This window comes from Zea mays, chromosome 8 (genome assembly GCF_902167145.1).
Source record: "Zea mays cultivar B73 chromosome 8, Zm-B73-REFERENCE-NAM-5.0, whole genome shotgun sequence".
In the NCBI taxonomy this organism is placed as follows: domain Eukaryota; kingdom Viridiplantae; phylum Streptophyta; class Magnoliopsida; order Poales; family Poaceae; genus Zea; species Zea mays.
In genome coordinates, this window is record NC_050103.1 from 73293748 (window position 1) to 73310621 (window position 16874).

The 16874-nt window shown below is 52.5% G+C and overlaps 2 protein-coding genes and 1 non-coding gene across 7 annotated transcripts; 2 read left to right on the forward strand and 1 right to left on the reverse strand.

Annotated features, from left to right (window-relative positions):
• The first annotated feature begins 1309 nt into the window (after positions 1-1309).
• Positions 1310-2479, forward strand: LOC100275692 (uncharacterized). The gene has a single exon (NM_001149718.2). It carries the CDS (start codon positions 1364-1366, stop codon positions 2240-2242), a length of 879 nt encoding a protein of 292 aa, NP_001143190.2. The 5' UTR covers positions 1310-1363; the 3' UTR covers positions 2243-2479.
• Positions 2480-4039: 1560 nt separating this feature from the next.
• Positions 4040-13357, reverse strand: LOC100279259 (uncharacterized). Of its 5 annotated transcripts, none has more exons than XR_004851780.1 (9): positions 12737-13352; positions 12471-12593; positions 11539-11710; positions 5741-5778; positions 5439-5637; positions 5125-5277; positions 4674-4808; positions 4475-4593; positions 4040-4378 (listed from the first exon to the last, which is right to left on the reverse strand). XR_004851780.1 is itself a non-coding variant. In XM_023300765.1 (9 exons), the coding sequence occupies exons 1-8, from the start codon at positions 13129-13131 to the stop codon at positions 4484-4486; spliced, it is 1293 nt and encodes a 430-aa protein (XP_023156533.1). In that variant the 5' UTR covers positions 13132-13352; the 3' UTR covers positions 4040-4378; positions 4475-4483. The 5 variants fall into 5 exon arrangements, 4 of the variants coding, with proteins under 4 accessions (XP_023156533.1, XP_023156532.1, XP_023156534.1 ...); XM_023300765.1 differs by having other exon boundaries at positions 4475-4561; XM_023300764.1 differs by having other exon boundaries at positions 4040-4381; positions 4475-4561.
• A 2987-nt stretch (positions 13358-16344) lies between these two features.
• LOC111590017 (small nucleolar RNA Z247) lies at positions 16345-16483 on the forward strand. The gene has a single exon (XR_004852311.1). It is a non-coding gene; the product is annotated as a small nucleolar RNA Z247 (small nucleolar RNA).
• The last annotated feature ends 391 nt before the right edge of the window (positions 16484-16874 follow it).

The following is a 16874-nucleotide window of genomic DNA, read 5'->3' on the forward strand; positions in this document are numbered from 1 at the left end:
TCCTACATAAATATAAGATTGGTCTAACAACCATGCAGCTATGCTCGTTACAACCAGTTTATGATATATACTGATACTAATTATGCTACACTGTATTGATAATTATGCAATACGGAACGCTGCATAAAAATTGCAATGTGGTAAACGGGTAGACATATCTCTAGATTCGAGCGTAAAAACCTTAAGTTTTGAACGTAAAACCCCTCAACTATGAGCATAATTACTGAGCCATGTGAGAGAGGTTGATAACTCTGGTGCGTTATATTCACGATCCTATTTTTAGTGGATCCAAAAATTATAGGAGTCGAATGCATGCAGTTTCTATTTTTATACAAATCCAAAAATTATGGCAGATCGTGAGAGTTTCCATTGCATGCGCATAAATTTTAGATGATATTTTCGTTTCCATTACACACATGAAAAAAAAGATGACATAATTAATGCAGAGCATAAATTCTTATATAAAGTCGCATAAATACATATAACATGTAGTATAATTGATAAGAAAATATAATATCGATTCAACTAGGAGCCTCCGCGGGAATTATGGACAATTTTATGGTAGACGTAAAAATGGTATTCATCGTCGTAAAAATCATCACTGGAATGTATAAATAGTATAAATAAAAGACATAAAACATAATCATCGATGACATAAACATGGATCGGATAGTTCGTTGCCGCGCCGTAGGACAATCACGATGCCGCTAGATCAAAGGACGTGGCCGAAGCCACCAGATCGAAGGACGCCAGAGCCACCCACGCCTCGCGTGGCTGCCATCGCTAGAGACGACCGCACCTTGCGCGTCCGCCGGAGCGATCCACGTCTTCCATGGCCACCACTAGGATTGTCGAAGTCTATCGCACAACCGCCATCGCCACTGGGCCTAGGGCGCGCCGCCGGTCGCCCGTCTCGGGGCGGCACCGCTGCTGGCCTCGGGATCGCCGCCGCTCACGTCCGAGGGAACCGTCTCCATCGCTCGCACGCCCGAGGGAACCGTCACCGCCCCTAAAATCTAATCTCTGGCGGTCTGAGTTGTTTTTATAGCCGCTCACCTGATTCGGCTGAACCGGATGGCACGGTTGGGCCAATATTTTCATTAGTTATTGTAAGCCCGGGCTTATAATATACTATATGTCGCGCGCAGTAACTCTACATGGCACTCCAGTTAAGTAACGTTAGGAAGAGACGTCAGTATCTCGCTTCAAAACCTGATCCAAAACGACCCCGGTTCCCTATAACCACTGTCAGGCCATCGGCGAGAAGGATAACGTACGTAACGCACGCGCACACACCTAAATTAAGGTTGTCCGATGCCGCGACCAGCGATTCAGCGGCCTGGATTATGCGTGCCATCAGCCGATGGCATCCGGCGCCTCGACGCGATCGAGCGCCATGCCGCCATCCGCCGCGTATAAAAACAAGCCCCGGCCGGCGCCGAGGAGCGTCCCAGCCACCGCACCCTCACGACTATGCATGGGGACCAAACGCTGCTGCGTCGTCGGCGTCCGAGCACGGGGACCGGACGCGAGCAGTAGCGACGACATGCGGGAGCCCAGGAGCGCTACGATGTTGGACGACGGCGACGACGACTTCACCTTCGCCGCCGCCCATCCGCCTCCCCGTCTACTACCTGCAGGCGCCGGCGGCGGATTCGTGGGGCCGCCGCTGCTGTACCCAGTCTTCGGGCGCCCGAGGTCCCCGCCGCGGGTTGCTGATCCAGCGGAGCCGGAGCCGGAGCCGGACACGGCCACCGCGCGGGTGCCGCTAGGACGGCATCTGGCGGTGGACAGGAGGAGGGATCCGGCACCGGCACCGCTGCCAGCTCCCGCGGACGACGACGACGACTCGGTGCCGGCGGAGACGTTCTGCCCGTGGTCGCCCGGGTGGTCGGCGGCGGCGGCGTCGCCGGCGCGGTGCAAGAAGAGCGGCTCCACGGGGTCCGTGCTCCGGTGGCGGCCCCGGCTCGCCGTCGGGCGGAGCCAGAGCGACGGCAAGGAGAAGTTCGTCTTCTTGAGTGCCGGCGGTGGCTCTTCTGGGCGCCGGAGCCAGAATGGGCGAGGCGTCGCCGCGCCCGGAGGTGGTGCCACTGCCGGTGCCCCCCACGCCTGGAGCTGCTACGTCAACGACAATAAGTCCGGTGGCGGCGCGCGCCGCAGGTCGTTCCTGCCGTACAAGCGGGACCTCGTCGGGCTGTTCGCCAACGCCGCCGTGTTCCGCCGGAGCTACCTCCCGTTCTGATATGATATATGCACTATTGTACTGTACACCCAGAGGTAATGGTTTGACCATCATCAGTTTACTGGCGTACTGCAGTGGGCTCGATGGCAGCTTATACTTGTCATAGCCGGTCAGCCGTGCAGTCCATCCATTACCCAGCACATTTCCCTCCTAGGTTTTGCTTCATGCATGTTTTGCTTGTAGAGGAAGGTGTGGTACATGCATATGTGTGTATATACATTTGGATTATGCATGCCAGTAGGCTGTTCAGAAGGAATGGAAAAGGCCGTGTCAGACAATGCTCTTGGACTTGTTTGTTTTGATTGATCCGAGTTGGTAGCTAGCTGCTAGCGTAGCGATGCTCTCTACCTGTCTGCTCCATGACTACATACATACTCGTCGTGTGTCCTAGCTTGACCTGCTGTTAGTTGCCTGACGACGTATTGCAGTACGAAAATCTCAGAGGTGACTAGACTGCTTAACCACCACTGAGAAAAATGGCGCATAAATAGCCGACGGCGCCCCAACTTATAAGCGACTCTATCCGGTCTCAGTTTCCTCGGCATACTACTCTCTTTGTTTTTTTTTTTAATATGAAGCTAGTTGGAGTCGTTTTCCATGGTGGCCCGTGCAGCGTGCTACACCAAACAAGCAATTAACCCTCGTTGGTCGCTCATGTCGCAAGCTGGTTAGCCGGCGATGCCGATGAGTCGATCGTCTCCGGCCGGCCGTCCCTCGATCGGTGGCCTCAGCTACGCTACGCAGGCGGCGGCCGAGGTCGACCGAACGAAGCAGTCAAGCAGCGCTCGGACTAGGACGTAGCTAGCGCTAGCAGTAGCCGCTGACGAGAGCGAGGGATCCGAATGCGTGGCTCTCAAACGCCGCCATTAATCTAGTGGTGGCCCGGGGGACGGCCACGGCCGGCGGCGTGATTAGGAAGCCGAAGCCTGCAGCTACAGCAGTGTGGTGGCTATCGAAGGCTACAAGCCCGGCCGCCGGACGTTAATGCCAGACGCGGACCCGTCACGCGACCCAAAAACGATGGCGCGCGCGCGAGCCTGTGCCTGTCTGTCCTAGACGGCCTCCTACCTGTGTGCAGTGTTCTTGATCAGATCAGTTGCAGGTTTGCTCCTCTGTTCGTCGCGGCACGCAGCCTCGGAGTAGAGGCTCTGGGTCGGTGGATGGAAACCGCCTGCCGAGTGCCGAACGAGAGAGAGATGCATGGGTCGATATGTGTAGCGAAGAAGACAAGATCGAGCTGCGGAACTTTGGCAGACGCGATGGATGGTCATCTGATGGGTGGCCAATAGAAATGTGGTGCTAAAGTTTAATACTTGTACCCAAACAGCTCTGTCAAGTGCTAAAGTTTAGCAAAAATTTAGCAGTTATTAAGTGCATTTTTCTTAACTTAGGGAGCACAACATGGCGTAGAAAATCAAAGAAACACCGCGTGCACGTTCTCCGTACTCGTACTCGCTGCTTTCCGAGATTTTCCTCTCCGCAGTCATTTCCGAGATTTTTTCTGGTGCAAAATTTTAGCAAAACTGTGGCCACAAACGCCAACTAGTTTCACATCCCTTCCTCGCCGAGATAGACGTATTGTCCGGCGTAATGAGACATCTCCTTCACCCCTCTCTCGTCGTTGTCCGCAACTGTTTGGATGGATTTTTCGAATTCGACGACAAGCTCCATATATATGTAGGTAGGACAGTAAGTAAACCCAGGCCAGCGATCGTCAGGGCATAGCTATCGCATTGATCCCTGTTGTGTTCTGGGATCCCACCTAGGATTGCAGCGATGCCAACTGCCAGCTCCAGCAGAAAGTCAGCACGTATTTTTTTTGGTCAAAAAGGTTTAGGTGATCCGTGATATCAGTAAGCTCATTGGTCCTCTACCCGCAGTTTCCCTTCCCTGGATGGATGGTCATCTGATCAACATCTCGTATTAATAAGGGTAGGCCATCTATCTATAAACTCTAAAGCACTGTAGGATGCCGACATGCTACAGCACACACGCACACACACAGAAAATGCTGAGACGGCATTACGGGCGGCGACCTGGATAGTACCCCCCTTCTTCTCCAGCAGACCAGCAGGAATTATGTACAGCGAACGAAGGCGAAAATGCTAGGACACGCGCCCTTGTGTATTTGCGCGTCTGCTGCAGAAAATACACCAGGCGAAAATGCTTAAGACGCCCGCCTCTTGTCTTGTCCCAAAGTGACAAACTGATCAGGCTATGGTACAGAAGAACCTGGGTTCGCTATGATTCGTCGGCCTTCGGCTCGAGGACCACGGGGATCTTCTCCTTATGATCGCCACGCAGGACTTCCACGGTCACCTTACACACCACGCAGTCCAGAGTCTTAGCAACTATCAAGCACGTCAAAAAAATTTGCAAGCATGTATTTATTTATTTATATATATAGGTCAAAGAAAACCCAAAAGCTTACCGTTTCCCCGACTTTACACTGATCCAGTATCCGGTACAGGTCGCTTCCGTTTGTCACCTTTGTGCCATTCACAGAGGTAATTATGTCACCCAGGATAAGCCGACCATAGGGATCTCGTTTGGTTGGCTGCAGACCCTGGTAAAATAACATGACAAGTGGAACTTTTAGCCACAGTAGCGGTCTGATGCGAAGACGTACGGGATTTAGAAATGCTACTATCATGTTAGACGAAAGGTACAGAACAGAAGGAAAATTTTCTCTGAGGAAGATCGTTTTTTTTTCTTCATGTCCAGCTTGTATTCTGAGCTGTGTCCTTGGTTCCAAACACACATGGAAACTCGGTGGAAGCTACTCCTAACAATCTAGTGCATTGATTAATCAATAATTGCCCGAGGTTTTCCCATGGTTGCTAGGCACAGAGAATGAACAATCAATACAGGAGGCATCTCACCGCTTTGCCGGCTGGTCCGTTTGGAGGAGCATCCAGGACAAGCACTCCACTTAATCCAAGCTGCTCCACAGATTGATCGGGGGCAAATTTTACTCCCAAAATAGGCCTTGTCACCTTGCCAAACCTTATAAGTTGGTCCACAATGCCCCCAACCTGAAAACAGTTATTATTCGTGCTGTCGTCAAGGCATGTGTTGCGAGTTAACCGCAAGGAAGGGTGGAAACGAACTAATAAACTGAATATAGGAACTGGCCTTAGTGAACTGCTACTGTCAACAGATTTTTTTAGAAAACAGAGTCTAAAAATGTGCATACTGTATCGACCGGAATGGAAAACCCAACACCAGATGATGCTCCCGAGGGCGAGTATATAGCTGTGTTTACACCTATCAAGTTTCCAGAACTATCAAGGAGTGGACCACCACTGTTACCAGGGTTGATAGCAGCATCAGTCTGTATCACATCTTGTATAGGACGTCCTGTGGCAGCTGAACTGATTTCTCGGCGCAATCCACTAGGGAGGGGCATCAGCAGAAATAGCAAAACAGAGAGTCTCAGTGCATTCATTCTGATATGAATCAGGCAAAGATGAATGAACTTAACGAACAATGTTCCACCTGATAACACCTGTTGTAAGAGTGTGGTCAAGGCCAAACTGCAAACACAAAAAAGTAATACATGTTTAAGACTATGGGTAAATTGATGATAAGTCTGCAATGTACTCACAATCAAAAGAACTCGTCCGTATAATTGAAGTTCAATCATTTTCCTAGCAAAGCTAAGATCATATCTTTGCACAAGGTCTATGGAGTGCGGACACATAAATTATACACAACATTTTTATAAGACCGTATTATTGTTTGTTGTTGGGTTTCAACTCTAGCCAACTCCAACTTGCTTGGGACTAAAATACTTTGTTGTTGTTGTATATCATCATTTGTCGTAACTGTAGCATGTTACTACCTTTAGGCATCATATTAATGAAACAAGAACAGCAGTTGGCCTTTGCAAATGTTTATGATTGATCAAGGATTCAAGGTTAGAATAAGGAAAATATCAGGAATACTATGTCAAGCGCCTCGACGCCCAACGTCGCTGGACCGCGGCTACGCAGTTCGTAGTCGCGCTCCAGACCTTCACCGTGAGGGATTCCTCACCGGTGGCTTGAGAGAGGCAAGGGAGAAGAGCAGTTTTGGATAATTGATCTTTCTTGATTATTTCCCAGCCTATTACACGGCATATATATAGCCTCTGGTTCAACCAACCTTTCCTATGATTAAGGCATATGAAAAGGAAACTAATCTTAACCAATCTCTCCTATTATTAAGGCATATGAAAAGGAAACTAATCTTAACCAATCCCTCCTATTATTAAGGCATGCAAGAGGGAAACTAATCCTTATCTTTCTAAACTTAGCCACTGATTGTGGCGCCTGCCTTGGCTGCGCGATCTGCAGCCCTCCTGGCGTCACGACGGCGCCTGTAAGTGCGGCCGTACATGACATCTCTCCCCCCCTCGACGATCAGCTCGTCCTCGAGCTGAAAATGGGGAAATTTGTCGCGGAAGTCGGCGACATCTTCCCATGTAGCATCAGTAGTGGCCTGCCCTTTCCAGCGGATGAGCACCTGCTGAATACCCCTGGCCAACCTGTACCGAACAGCCTGCTCCGGTTCTGGGATCACCGCCCCATTGTGAGTGGGTGGAAGAGGAGGTGGTGTAGCTGGTGGGGCGCCGACGAACTTCTTGAGAAGGCCGACGTGGAAGACATTGTGCAACTTGGCACGCGGAGGTAGCGCTAGGCGAACTGCCACCGGATTGATGAGCTCTGTGACTTGATACGGCCCGACGAAGCGCGGCTTCAGCTTGCCCTTGGGCGCGTGGGGAAGGGAGGAGGCTGCCCGATGACGCAGGCGTAGCAGCACCCAGTCGCCCACGATATAGGAGACCGGTCGGTGCAGGCGGTCGTAGAACTTCTTCTGGACGGCCTGGGCTTGTTCCAGACGGTAGTGAACATCCGCTAGGAGCTCCTCGCGTTCAGCCATTGTCTTGGCCACCGCCGCCACCCGGGTATCGCCAGGCTCATAAGAACGGATGGAGGGAGGATCCCTGCCGTAAACCACCTTGAAAGGAGTGTCCCTGAGTGATGATTGGTACGCCGTGTTGTAGACGTACTCCGCCCACGGTAGTCAACGTAGCCACTGACGGGGCCGGTCCCCAGTGAAGCACCGGAGGTACATGACGATGACTTTGTTGGCCGCCTCCGTCTGGCCATCGGACTGCGGGTGGAAGGCGGACGTCATGTGCAGCTTGGTGCCTGTGAGGCGCATTAACTCCTTCCAGAACGCCGAGGTGAACACGGAGTCCCGGTCCGACACCATGGACTGAGGAATCCCATGGAGGCGAACGATCTCGCCGAAGAATGCCTGGGCCACAGACTCAGCACTGTAGGGGTGAGCCAGAGGAAGAAAATGACAATATTTGCTGAACCTGTCGACCACGGTGAGGATCACTGATTTACCCCCAACACGGGGCAGCGCCTCGATGAAATCCAAGCCGATGTCGGACCACACGGCCTGGGGAACGGGCAGGGGCAGCAGCAGGCCCGCCGGGTGTAGGTGCTCAGACTTGTTGCGCTGGCACGTAGCGCAGGCGCGGACGAAGTCTTGGACCACACGGCGCATGGCGGGGAAGAAGAAATCGCGGCGGAGGCGATGGAGAGTGCGCTGCACCCCTTCATGACCGTCGTCGTGCGTAGCGGCCACCACTTCTAGCAGCAGTGGGGAGTCTGGCGGGATGTACAGCCGGTCTGCGTATGCCACCATGCCGTCGAGCAGCGACCATGGTGCGCCCCTTGTGCCGGCCGCGAGTTCATCCCGGATGGCGACTAGGGCCGGATCCTGAAGTTGAGCCTGACGGAGACGGTCGACGAAGTCGAAGCGGGGCGCGGACAGCACCAAGACCGAGCCTTCCGCGTCGGTGTCGCGCCGAGACAGCGCGTCGGCGACGGTGTTCGTGGTGCCCGGCTTGTACTCCACCGAGAAGTCGAAGCCGAGGAGCTTGCCCACCCAATGGTGCTGCGGGATTGTCGAAAGGCGCTGGTCGAGGAGGAACTTGAGGCTGTAGTGGTCGGTGCGGACGAGGAACGTGCGCCCCCACAGGTACGGCCGCCAGTGTCGCACGGCGTGCACCAGCCCGATGAGCTCCCGCTCATAAGCTGCCAGCGCGCGGTGACGAGGGGCGACTGGCCTGCTGAAGTAGGCGATCGGATGATGTTCTTGCAGTAAGACCGCCCCAAAGCCATGTGTGGATGCGTCACACTCAACGATGAAGGCCTTGGTGAAATCCGGCAGCGCCAAAACCGGAGCCGAGGTCACGGCCATCTTGAGGTCCTGGAAGGCTGCCTGGGCCTCGTCGCTCCAGGAGAAGCCCTCCTTCTTCATCAGCGCGGTGAGGGGTGCTGCAATCTTGCCGTAGTCATGGACGAACTTGCGGTAGTACCCAGCGAGGCCCAAAAACCCACGCACCGCGCGCGCCGACCGAGGTGTCGGCCAGTCGTGAATGGCCTGCACCTTGGTCGGGTCCATGGCCACACCGTGGGCGGAGATGACGTGGCCTAGGTACGCCACCGATGGGGACCCAAAGATGCACTTGGATCGCTTGATGAAGAGGACATGGCGGAGAAGTTCGTCGAGGACGGCGCGGATGTGGCGCAAGTGATCTGCCCAGGTCTTGCTATAAATCAAAATGTCATCAAAAAAGACAAGAACGAACCGACGGAGGAATGGCCGGAGCACGTCGTTCATGAGCGCCAGGAAGGTTGCCGGGGCGTTGCATAATCCGAACGGCATCACCAGGAACTCGTAGAAGCCGTCGTGGGTGCGGAACGCCGTCTTGTGCACGTCAGCCGGCCGCATCCGGACTTGGTGATAACCGGAGCGAAGGTCCAGCTTCGTGAAGAACTGCGCACCATGCAGCTCGTCAAGGAGCTCGTCGACGATGGGGATGGGGAAGGCATCTTTGACGGTGAGGGCATTAAGGGCGCGGTAGTCCACGCAAAACCGCCAAGCCCCGTCCTGCTTCTTGACCAGCAGAACCGGTGAGGAGAACGCCGAGTCGCTGCGGCGTACGATGCCTTGGGCCAACATGGCGGCGCATTGCCGCTCCAACTCATCCTTGTGCGCCACCGGGTAGCGGTACGGCCGGACCGCCACAGGTGTAGAGCCTGGCTTGAGGACGATGGCGTGGTCCCGAGCTCGCTGCGGGGGCAGACCCGCCGGCTCAGCAAACACCCCGTCGAAGGAGTGCAAGAGCTCCTCAAGGAGGGCGCTCGGTGTCGTGGTAGCGGCGAGCAGGGGATGCTGACGGTCGGCGACGTCCGACCAGGAGACCTGGCGGCCTTGGTGCAGGAAGGAGACAGAGCGGCCGACGAAGTCCCACACCATGCGACCAAGGGTGACCATCCATTGAGTCCCCAGGACGAGGTCGTACCCTGCGAGCGGCATGACGAAGAGGTCGATGAAGAATGGCTCGCCCTCGATGATGACCTGGGCGTGACGAATGACTCCTGGGCAGGTGACGCGTTCACCGTTGGCCACAGTGGCCGTGAGGTGCGGCCGCGGCTGGATCGGCAGGCCGGTGCGGCGGGCGGCATCCTCCCCAATGAAGTTATGCGTGGAGCCGGTGTCCAGGAGCGCGAGGAGGGTGGTGGCGCCTAGGGTGGCCCGCACCTGCATGGAATTGCAGATGGGCATGCCAGTGACTGCCCTGAGAGAGAAGACAGGGGCGCCGTCCTGCGGGTCGTCCCCTGCGAGTTCCTCGGCAGCGGCCGTGAGCTCGACGCCATGGAGGTAGAAGATGCGGCGGCAGACACGGTTGTGGCCGCGGGTGTACGGCTCATTGCAGTTGAAGCAGAGGCCGAGGCAGCGCCGTTCCGCCTGTTCCTCCGGTGACAGCCGCTTCAAGGGCAGACCCTCTGGTCGCGGCTGGGGCGCGCCCGCGGGTGGTGCAGGGAGGGCGAGCAGCGGCTGCTTGGGCGCCGACGCTGGGGGAAGAGCGCGAGGGGCTCCCCTGGCGGCCGGTGGCGGTCCCCGTGCCAACTCCAGCTGCTCGGCCTGACGGGCGAGACTCATGGCCCCATCAAGTGTCTCCGGGTTGTGGATGCGAACGACGTGGCTCAACGGGGGAAGGAGACCGCCTGTGTAGAGTTGGACGCGCTGGCCCTCCGTGAGGCGACCCGCGCGCGGCAGCAGGGCCTGGAACCGGTTGGAGTATTCCTCCACGGTCCCGGTGCGGCAGCACTCCGCCAACTCGAACAGGGGCGCTGAGCGGAGTGGTGGCCCGAAGCGAAGATTGAGGAGGTCCTTGAACCGCCCCCAGGATGGTGTGCCCTCGTCGTCCTGCAGCTGGATGAACCACAGCTGCGCGACGTCCTCCAGATTATAAGAGGCCATCCACACGCGTTCCTCCGCCATGGTGCGTTGTTGGCGAAAATAGGATTCACATTTGTTGATGAAGAGCATCGGGTCGGTGGTGCCATCGAACCGGGGAAAGTCGAGCTTCTGGAACCTGGGGGGCCAATCCACACGAGGGGGATCCTCGCGCTCGCCGCCGCCGTCGGTGGACGACGAGGATGACTTGTCCTTTATGGTGGCTTTCACGGCAGCCAACTCGGTTTGGAAAAACTGCATCAGCTCCATGAGGTCCTTGATGGTGGGCTCAGCCATGGTGATGGAGTGGTCGGTGGAGGCGGTGGGCGTGGAAGGGGATGGTGGAGGGCAAGGGCGGGTGGGTGAGGATCGACGTGACGCTGATACCAGGTTGTCAAGCGCCTCGACGCCCAACGTCGCTGGACCGCGGCTACGCAGTTCGTAGTCGCGCTCCAGACCTTCACCGTGAGGGATTCCTCACCGGTGGCTTGAGAGAGGCAAGGGAGAAGAGCAGTTTTGGATAATTGATCTTTCTTGATTATTTCCCAGCCTATTACACGGCATATATATAGCCTCTGGTTCAACCAACCTTTCCTATGATTAAGGCATATGAAAAGGAAACTAATCTTAACCAATCTCTCCTATTATTAAGGCATATGAAAAGGAAACTAATCTTAACCAATCCCTCCTATTATTAAGGCATGCAAGAGGGAAACTAATCCTTATCTTTCTAAACTTAGCCACTGATTGTGGCGCCTGCCTTGGCTGCGCGATCTGCAGCCCTCCTGGCGTCACGACGGCGCCTGTAAGTGCGGCCGTACATGACATACTACTACCAAATACATAAAAGTTAGAAGAACAACCAAAGGTTTTAAGACACCACATGTAATTCTAACTTCTAAACTACAACTCGACCACCTTGTGCTGTACACATAATCTGATTATATTATAAGCGACACAATAAAAAGAAAGGTGTTGTAAGCACTCACTGGGTTTCCAATGGCATATACTTTCTGACCAACCAGTAGGTCTGCTGACACACCAACAGGTATAGGTCTTAGTTTATCCTTTGGTGCTTCGATACGCAAAACAGCAACATCCTTGTCCTGGTCAAATCCAACAACTTGTGCTTCATACACTGACTGATCAGCAAGTGTGACCCTGCATAAAACTATCAGTTGTATCTTCGCTTTGCCACTATACATATCTAGGCATCATCAACATACAAAAGCCATTGAAAAAAAGAAAGAAACATGTATGGATGTTTTACAATTGTGTCTGATCCCAGTCGAGATCATTAGACATTAGCAGTGAGACGGGCACAACCGCAGAGCATTACCACACAAAGATTTGGTTAGCATAAATAAGAACATTCTGCGTTGTTAACTTGAATAATTAGATCTTTTGCATTGAAATATCCAAGTGTAGCATTAGGTATTTACTACTCGAAATTGGGATGCAAGGAACTTGTAGAGCAAGCAGTATCTTTTCTAAACCTTTCGGTAATGCAGATGCATCCCATAACTTCTAACAGCCAGATAGTGAAGCTGTAGAACAAGTGTCATGTTGCTTCTGCTGCACTAAAATATAAGCCCTTTTGGACATACTAATTTTGCTCCGACTAGGTCTTGTAGGGAGAGCCAAATTGACAATGAAGCATTACTAATGGGCCCTGTTTGTAGTTTGCTGGGGCCGATCAGTAACTGCTTTGCCCCAGCTTACCAACAACACATTGAAGCACCACAACTCCTTTCTCCCCGCTCTGTCCACTTGAAATTATTGGAAGGCTAGACCATATTTTAATGAAACACCAGCGACCCTAACCATTAATACAAGAATCGACAAGCTTCGATTTGAGCACAACCAAACGGCTAAGAAAACGTAGAAGGAAAGCATGAAGCCCTCCGGAGTCCCGACCAACCTAAGGTCTGACGCGCCACGGATGACATGGAAATTGGTGACGATGTGGCCGCTCTTATCCCAGACAAAGCCGGACCCGGACCCCTGCGGCACCTCGAGCACGTCGAGCGTGAACGCGTCCTGCCTACACACGCAGCATGCGGAAGAGATTAGAGCCTCATCCAGCCTCTGACTGCAATCGGGATGAAGTGAGGGCTCCCGACACACAACGGCTCACTGGACGGGAGCCGGGAGTGGCAGGCACGGAACCGGGGCGGGGAGGCCCACCTGACGGCGAGGTTGGTGATGTAGACGACGGAGGGTGTGTTCTCCTGGAAGAGGCGCACGGTGGCGAGCTCGTCCGCCTGCAGCTTCCGCGGCGTGGATACGACGAACGCGGAGGCCGCGCCGGCGTCGCCGAGGACGAGCGACGCGGAGGCGAGCGCGACGATGAGGGAGCCCGCGGCCGACGACAGCAGCCGGCCCGCGGCCTCGGCGGGGACCAGGTCGCGGAGCCGCCGCGCCCACGGCCATGGCGACGGGAGGGCGAACGAGGAGGCGGAGGCGGGCGTGGGCTCGGCGGCGGCGGCGCGCGCGAGGTGCCTGAGGAAATGACGCGGGCGGCGAGGCGGCGGGAGCGGGGAGACGAAGCAGGCTGTGGCGGCGGAGGACGGTGCGGCCATCGGGCTGCTGTTGCTTGTGCGCGCGGGGTCAGGCCGTCAGGGGAGTGGAGTGTGAGCGCAGCCGCCCGCGGCCGGGCCGGGGGTGTTGGTTTGCCGATGACGAGTGGATGCGCTGCGTTGCTGCTTGGCGCTTCCTACTGGCCCCGTCTCGCTTCCTACTGTCGGGATAGCTCGCGTGTGTCGTTTCGCGCTGCTTCGGGGCGGGGCGGGGCGGAACAGAACGGAGCTTCCCCAATGCAGTGCCATGTCATGCCATTCCATGCCATTGGTGGATGCTTCGCGAGGCCCGAATTTTTTATATTTTAGCCATTTTTTGGAAAAAAATTCACGTTTAGACCTTAAAACATTTTAATGTCATTTTTGGACCCTTTGCTCGGCGCCATAGCCAATGGCGCCGAGGTAACACAGCTCGGCGCCATAGGCTATGGCGCCGAGGTGCGTGTTACGCTGGCACAAACGGACGTCGTGGCACCGACGTGGCACCGACATGGAACCGAGCTCGGCGCCATAGATCTTGGCGCCGAGCTCTGTTATGTACACAAAACATGTCTAGTTCAGTTGGTAGAGCTCAAGGTTTTTAACCTTGTGGTTGTGGGTTCAAGCCCCATGATAGGCATGTTTTCATACTTTTTTTTGTCTTTGACACTGATTTTTTTTGTTGTCCAGATTTTTCATTTATGTCGCTGATTTGTCCGTCTAGATTTATTTCTTATCCAGATTTTTTGTTTTTGTGACTGATTTGTTTATCCGTCCATATTTTTTTCGTTTATTAAGCTTAAGGAAACGTACTTACATTGGTTAGCGACCACCGGTTTAGCTATGGTGCATCGTGGTTTTTTTCGTTTATGCCGCTGATTTGTCCGTCCAAATTTATTTCTCATCTTGATTTGTTTTTGCTTTTGCGACTGATTTGTTTATTACATTTTGTTTAATAGTACTGAATAATCCGTCTAGCCCTTGGTGCATTGTAAACCCCACATGCTTAAGCTTGATTCCGTCCTCTCGCTAATTACAAGTGATTTTAAACATTAAATAATATACTAAAAACTGAAGTACACCATTTAAAATGTTAAAAATATTTATATCATAAACAAATGATTGTGTTAATCTTACATTAGTAGTGATGTACAATGATAAATTTTAATTAATATTAAAAAGTATAATTTCGAATACATTAGATTATTGGAGTTTTAGAGTCCAAAATATAAATATACTTAATAAACAAAAAGATTATAATTAGAGTCCAAAATATAAATATACAAGGTATAAATAAACAGTGACTTGATGATTTTATAAAGTACTTTGTACTTCCATAGGGTGGGTTACTTATGTGCATGGTACTTGCGTCACGCAGTTTGAATAAACAAAAACAAAAAATATCTAGATGAATAAATAAATCGGTCACAAAAACAAAAAAACTAGATGAAAAATAAATCTGGACGGACAAATCAGCGACATAAACGAAAAATATAGACAACAAAAAACAAATTAGTGATAAAAAAAATACGTCCACGATGGAGCTTGAACCCACAACCTCAAAGTTAAAAGTCTTGCACTCTACCGACTGAGCTAGACATACTTTGCTGTTACATATCCGAGCTCGGCGCCATAGATCTTGGCGCCGAGCTCGGTACCACGTTGGTGCCACGTCGTTCAGGTTGGGCCAGCGTAGCACGCACCTCGGCGCCATAGACTATGGCGCCGAGCTGTGTTACCTCGGCGCCATTGGCTATGGCGCCGAGCAAAGGGTCCAAAAATGATATTAAAATTTTCTAAGGTCCAAACGTGAATTTTTTTCCGAGGAAGGGCTAAAATATAAAAAATTCGGCCCATTTACCGACTCCATCAGAACAATGAAGGATGGACCAAATTTGTAGTGTGCAGCACCTATACCCATTTTGAAGTTTCTAAAGCAATATAATATCATCTTTTGGTAGGATATTGATGGTTGTGTCTGTTAGAATATAACTCTTTATTATGGTAGATATGCATGTATTAGAATATATCTCCACCTTTCCTTGTCCTAATCATACACAAGATGGTTATTACCATATAGCAATTCCTAGTTCTAGACATACACAAGATGGTTATCACCATAGATCAATTACGATGCACGTTTACTAGCCTGTCCGTTTGGCTTTAATCCGTACTGGCTTCTATTGCTTTTATAATGTTTTTATCTCTATGAATTATAGCTACAGCAGTCTAAATAGACAGCTTTAATCGATACCGGCTTATTCGTACTGACTCCTCGTACGCTACGGTAACGAGGAGGAGATAGGAGGGGGATGGGTCGATGGTGGCAACACAAGGGAGGTGTTGGAACGTTGATCACCACCACCATCACAGAAAAAACATTTCTCAAAAATCGTGTTATTTTCGATTGACCAGTTATAATAAGTGTGACAATATGCTACCTACCAAGTACCGGCTCACTGACAACCAAATGCCAACCCCAGATGTGAAATAGATAGATAGATGCATGTATGTGCAAGTCACATTGTAACAAACTTGACCGAGATTTGTGGTGGATTGCATCCTTGAAGATTTAGGCTGTAGTTATCCCTGTATTCAAGGATGCTCTCTCAACAAATCTCGGATCACGATTGTATGCCATGGCAAGAGACTCTTTCTTCCAATATTAACACACGCAGCCTCCACGGAGGTGAATACCCTTCCAACAAATTATCACATGGTACCAGAGGCAACCTCTATCCACTGCCAAGAATAATCGCCATGGCGACGAACCTCGTCGCGGGTGGTCTCCTGACCTCGGTGCTAGGCCATCCCGTGACACAGAAATTGACCGAGAACAACTATACCCTATGGAAGCTGCAGGTATTGCCTGCCATCCGCGACGCCCAGCTTACTGGGCTGATCTATGGATCCAAAGCTGCCCCGACCATGGCGATCGAGGGTACCGACAAGGACAAGGAGCCAAATCCGGCTTATGCAACCTGGCTAGCACAAGACCAACAAGTTTTTGGCTACATCGTCAACTCGCTCTCTAAGGAGATGATGAAGCAGGTCTCTCACTACAACACCTCGGTGTCTCTCTGGAAGGCACTAGAGGAACTTTGTGCGTCACAAACCAGGGCGCGTGTAGTGAACACACATATTGCCCTAGCTACCACGATGAAGGGGACCATGAGCATCGATGAATACGTCAGTAAGATGAAAGTGTATGTTGATGAATTAGCAGCTGCAGGCAAAGCACTTGATGATGAAAAACTCATCTCCTTCATCATCACCAACCTCGATCTCGACTACAATCCGGTCATCTCCGCCGCTCTCGGACGTGTTGATCTGATCAGCGTCACTGAGTTCACATCGCAACTGCTCGCCTTCGAACAACGCCTGAACCTCTATCAAGGGTCATCCTCCTCGTCAAGCTTCTCTGTCAACCTGGCCTCACGGGGTCATGGAGGCGGGCACATGTTCTGTGGTCGCGGTGCACGTGGCCGTGGCAACGGTGGGCGGGGACGCGGGAACTTCAACAACAACTCTAGCTTCGGCAAGCAGAAGGTCCAGTGTCAGATCTGCAAGAAGGTGGGCGTCCACACAGCATCCGAATGCTAGCACCGTTTTGATGAGAACTTTGTCCCTGAAGACAAGAGCGTCAACGTCGCCAATTATGGTGAGTATGGTGTAGATTCAAACTGGTACACAGATACTAGTGCCTCAGATCATGTCACAAGAGAGATGGACAAGATGGTGATCCGTGACCGCTATCATGGTGGTGA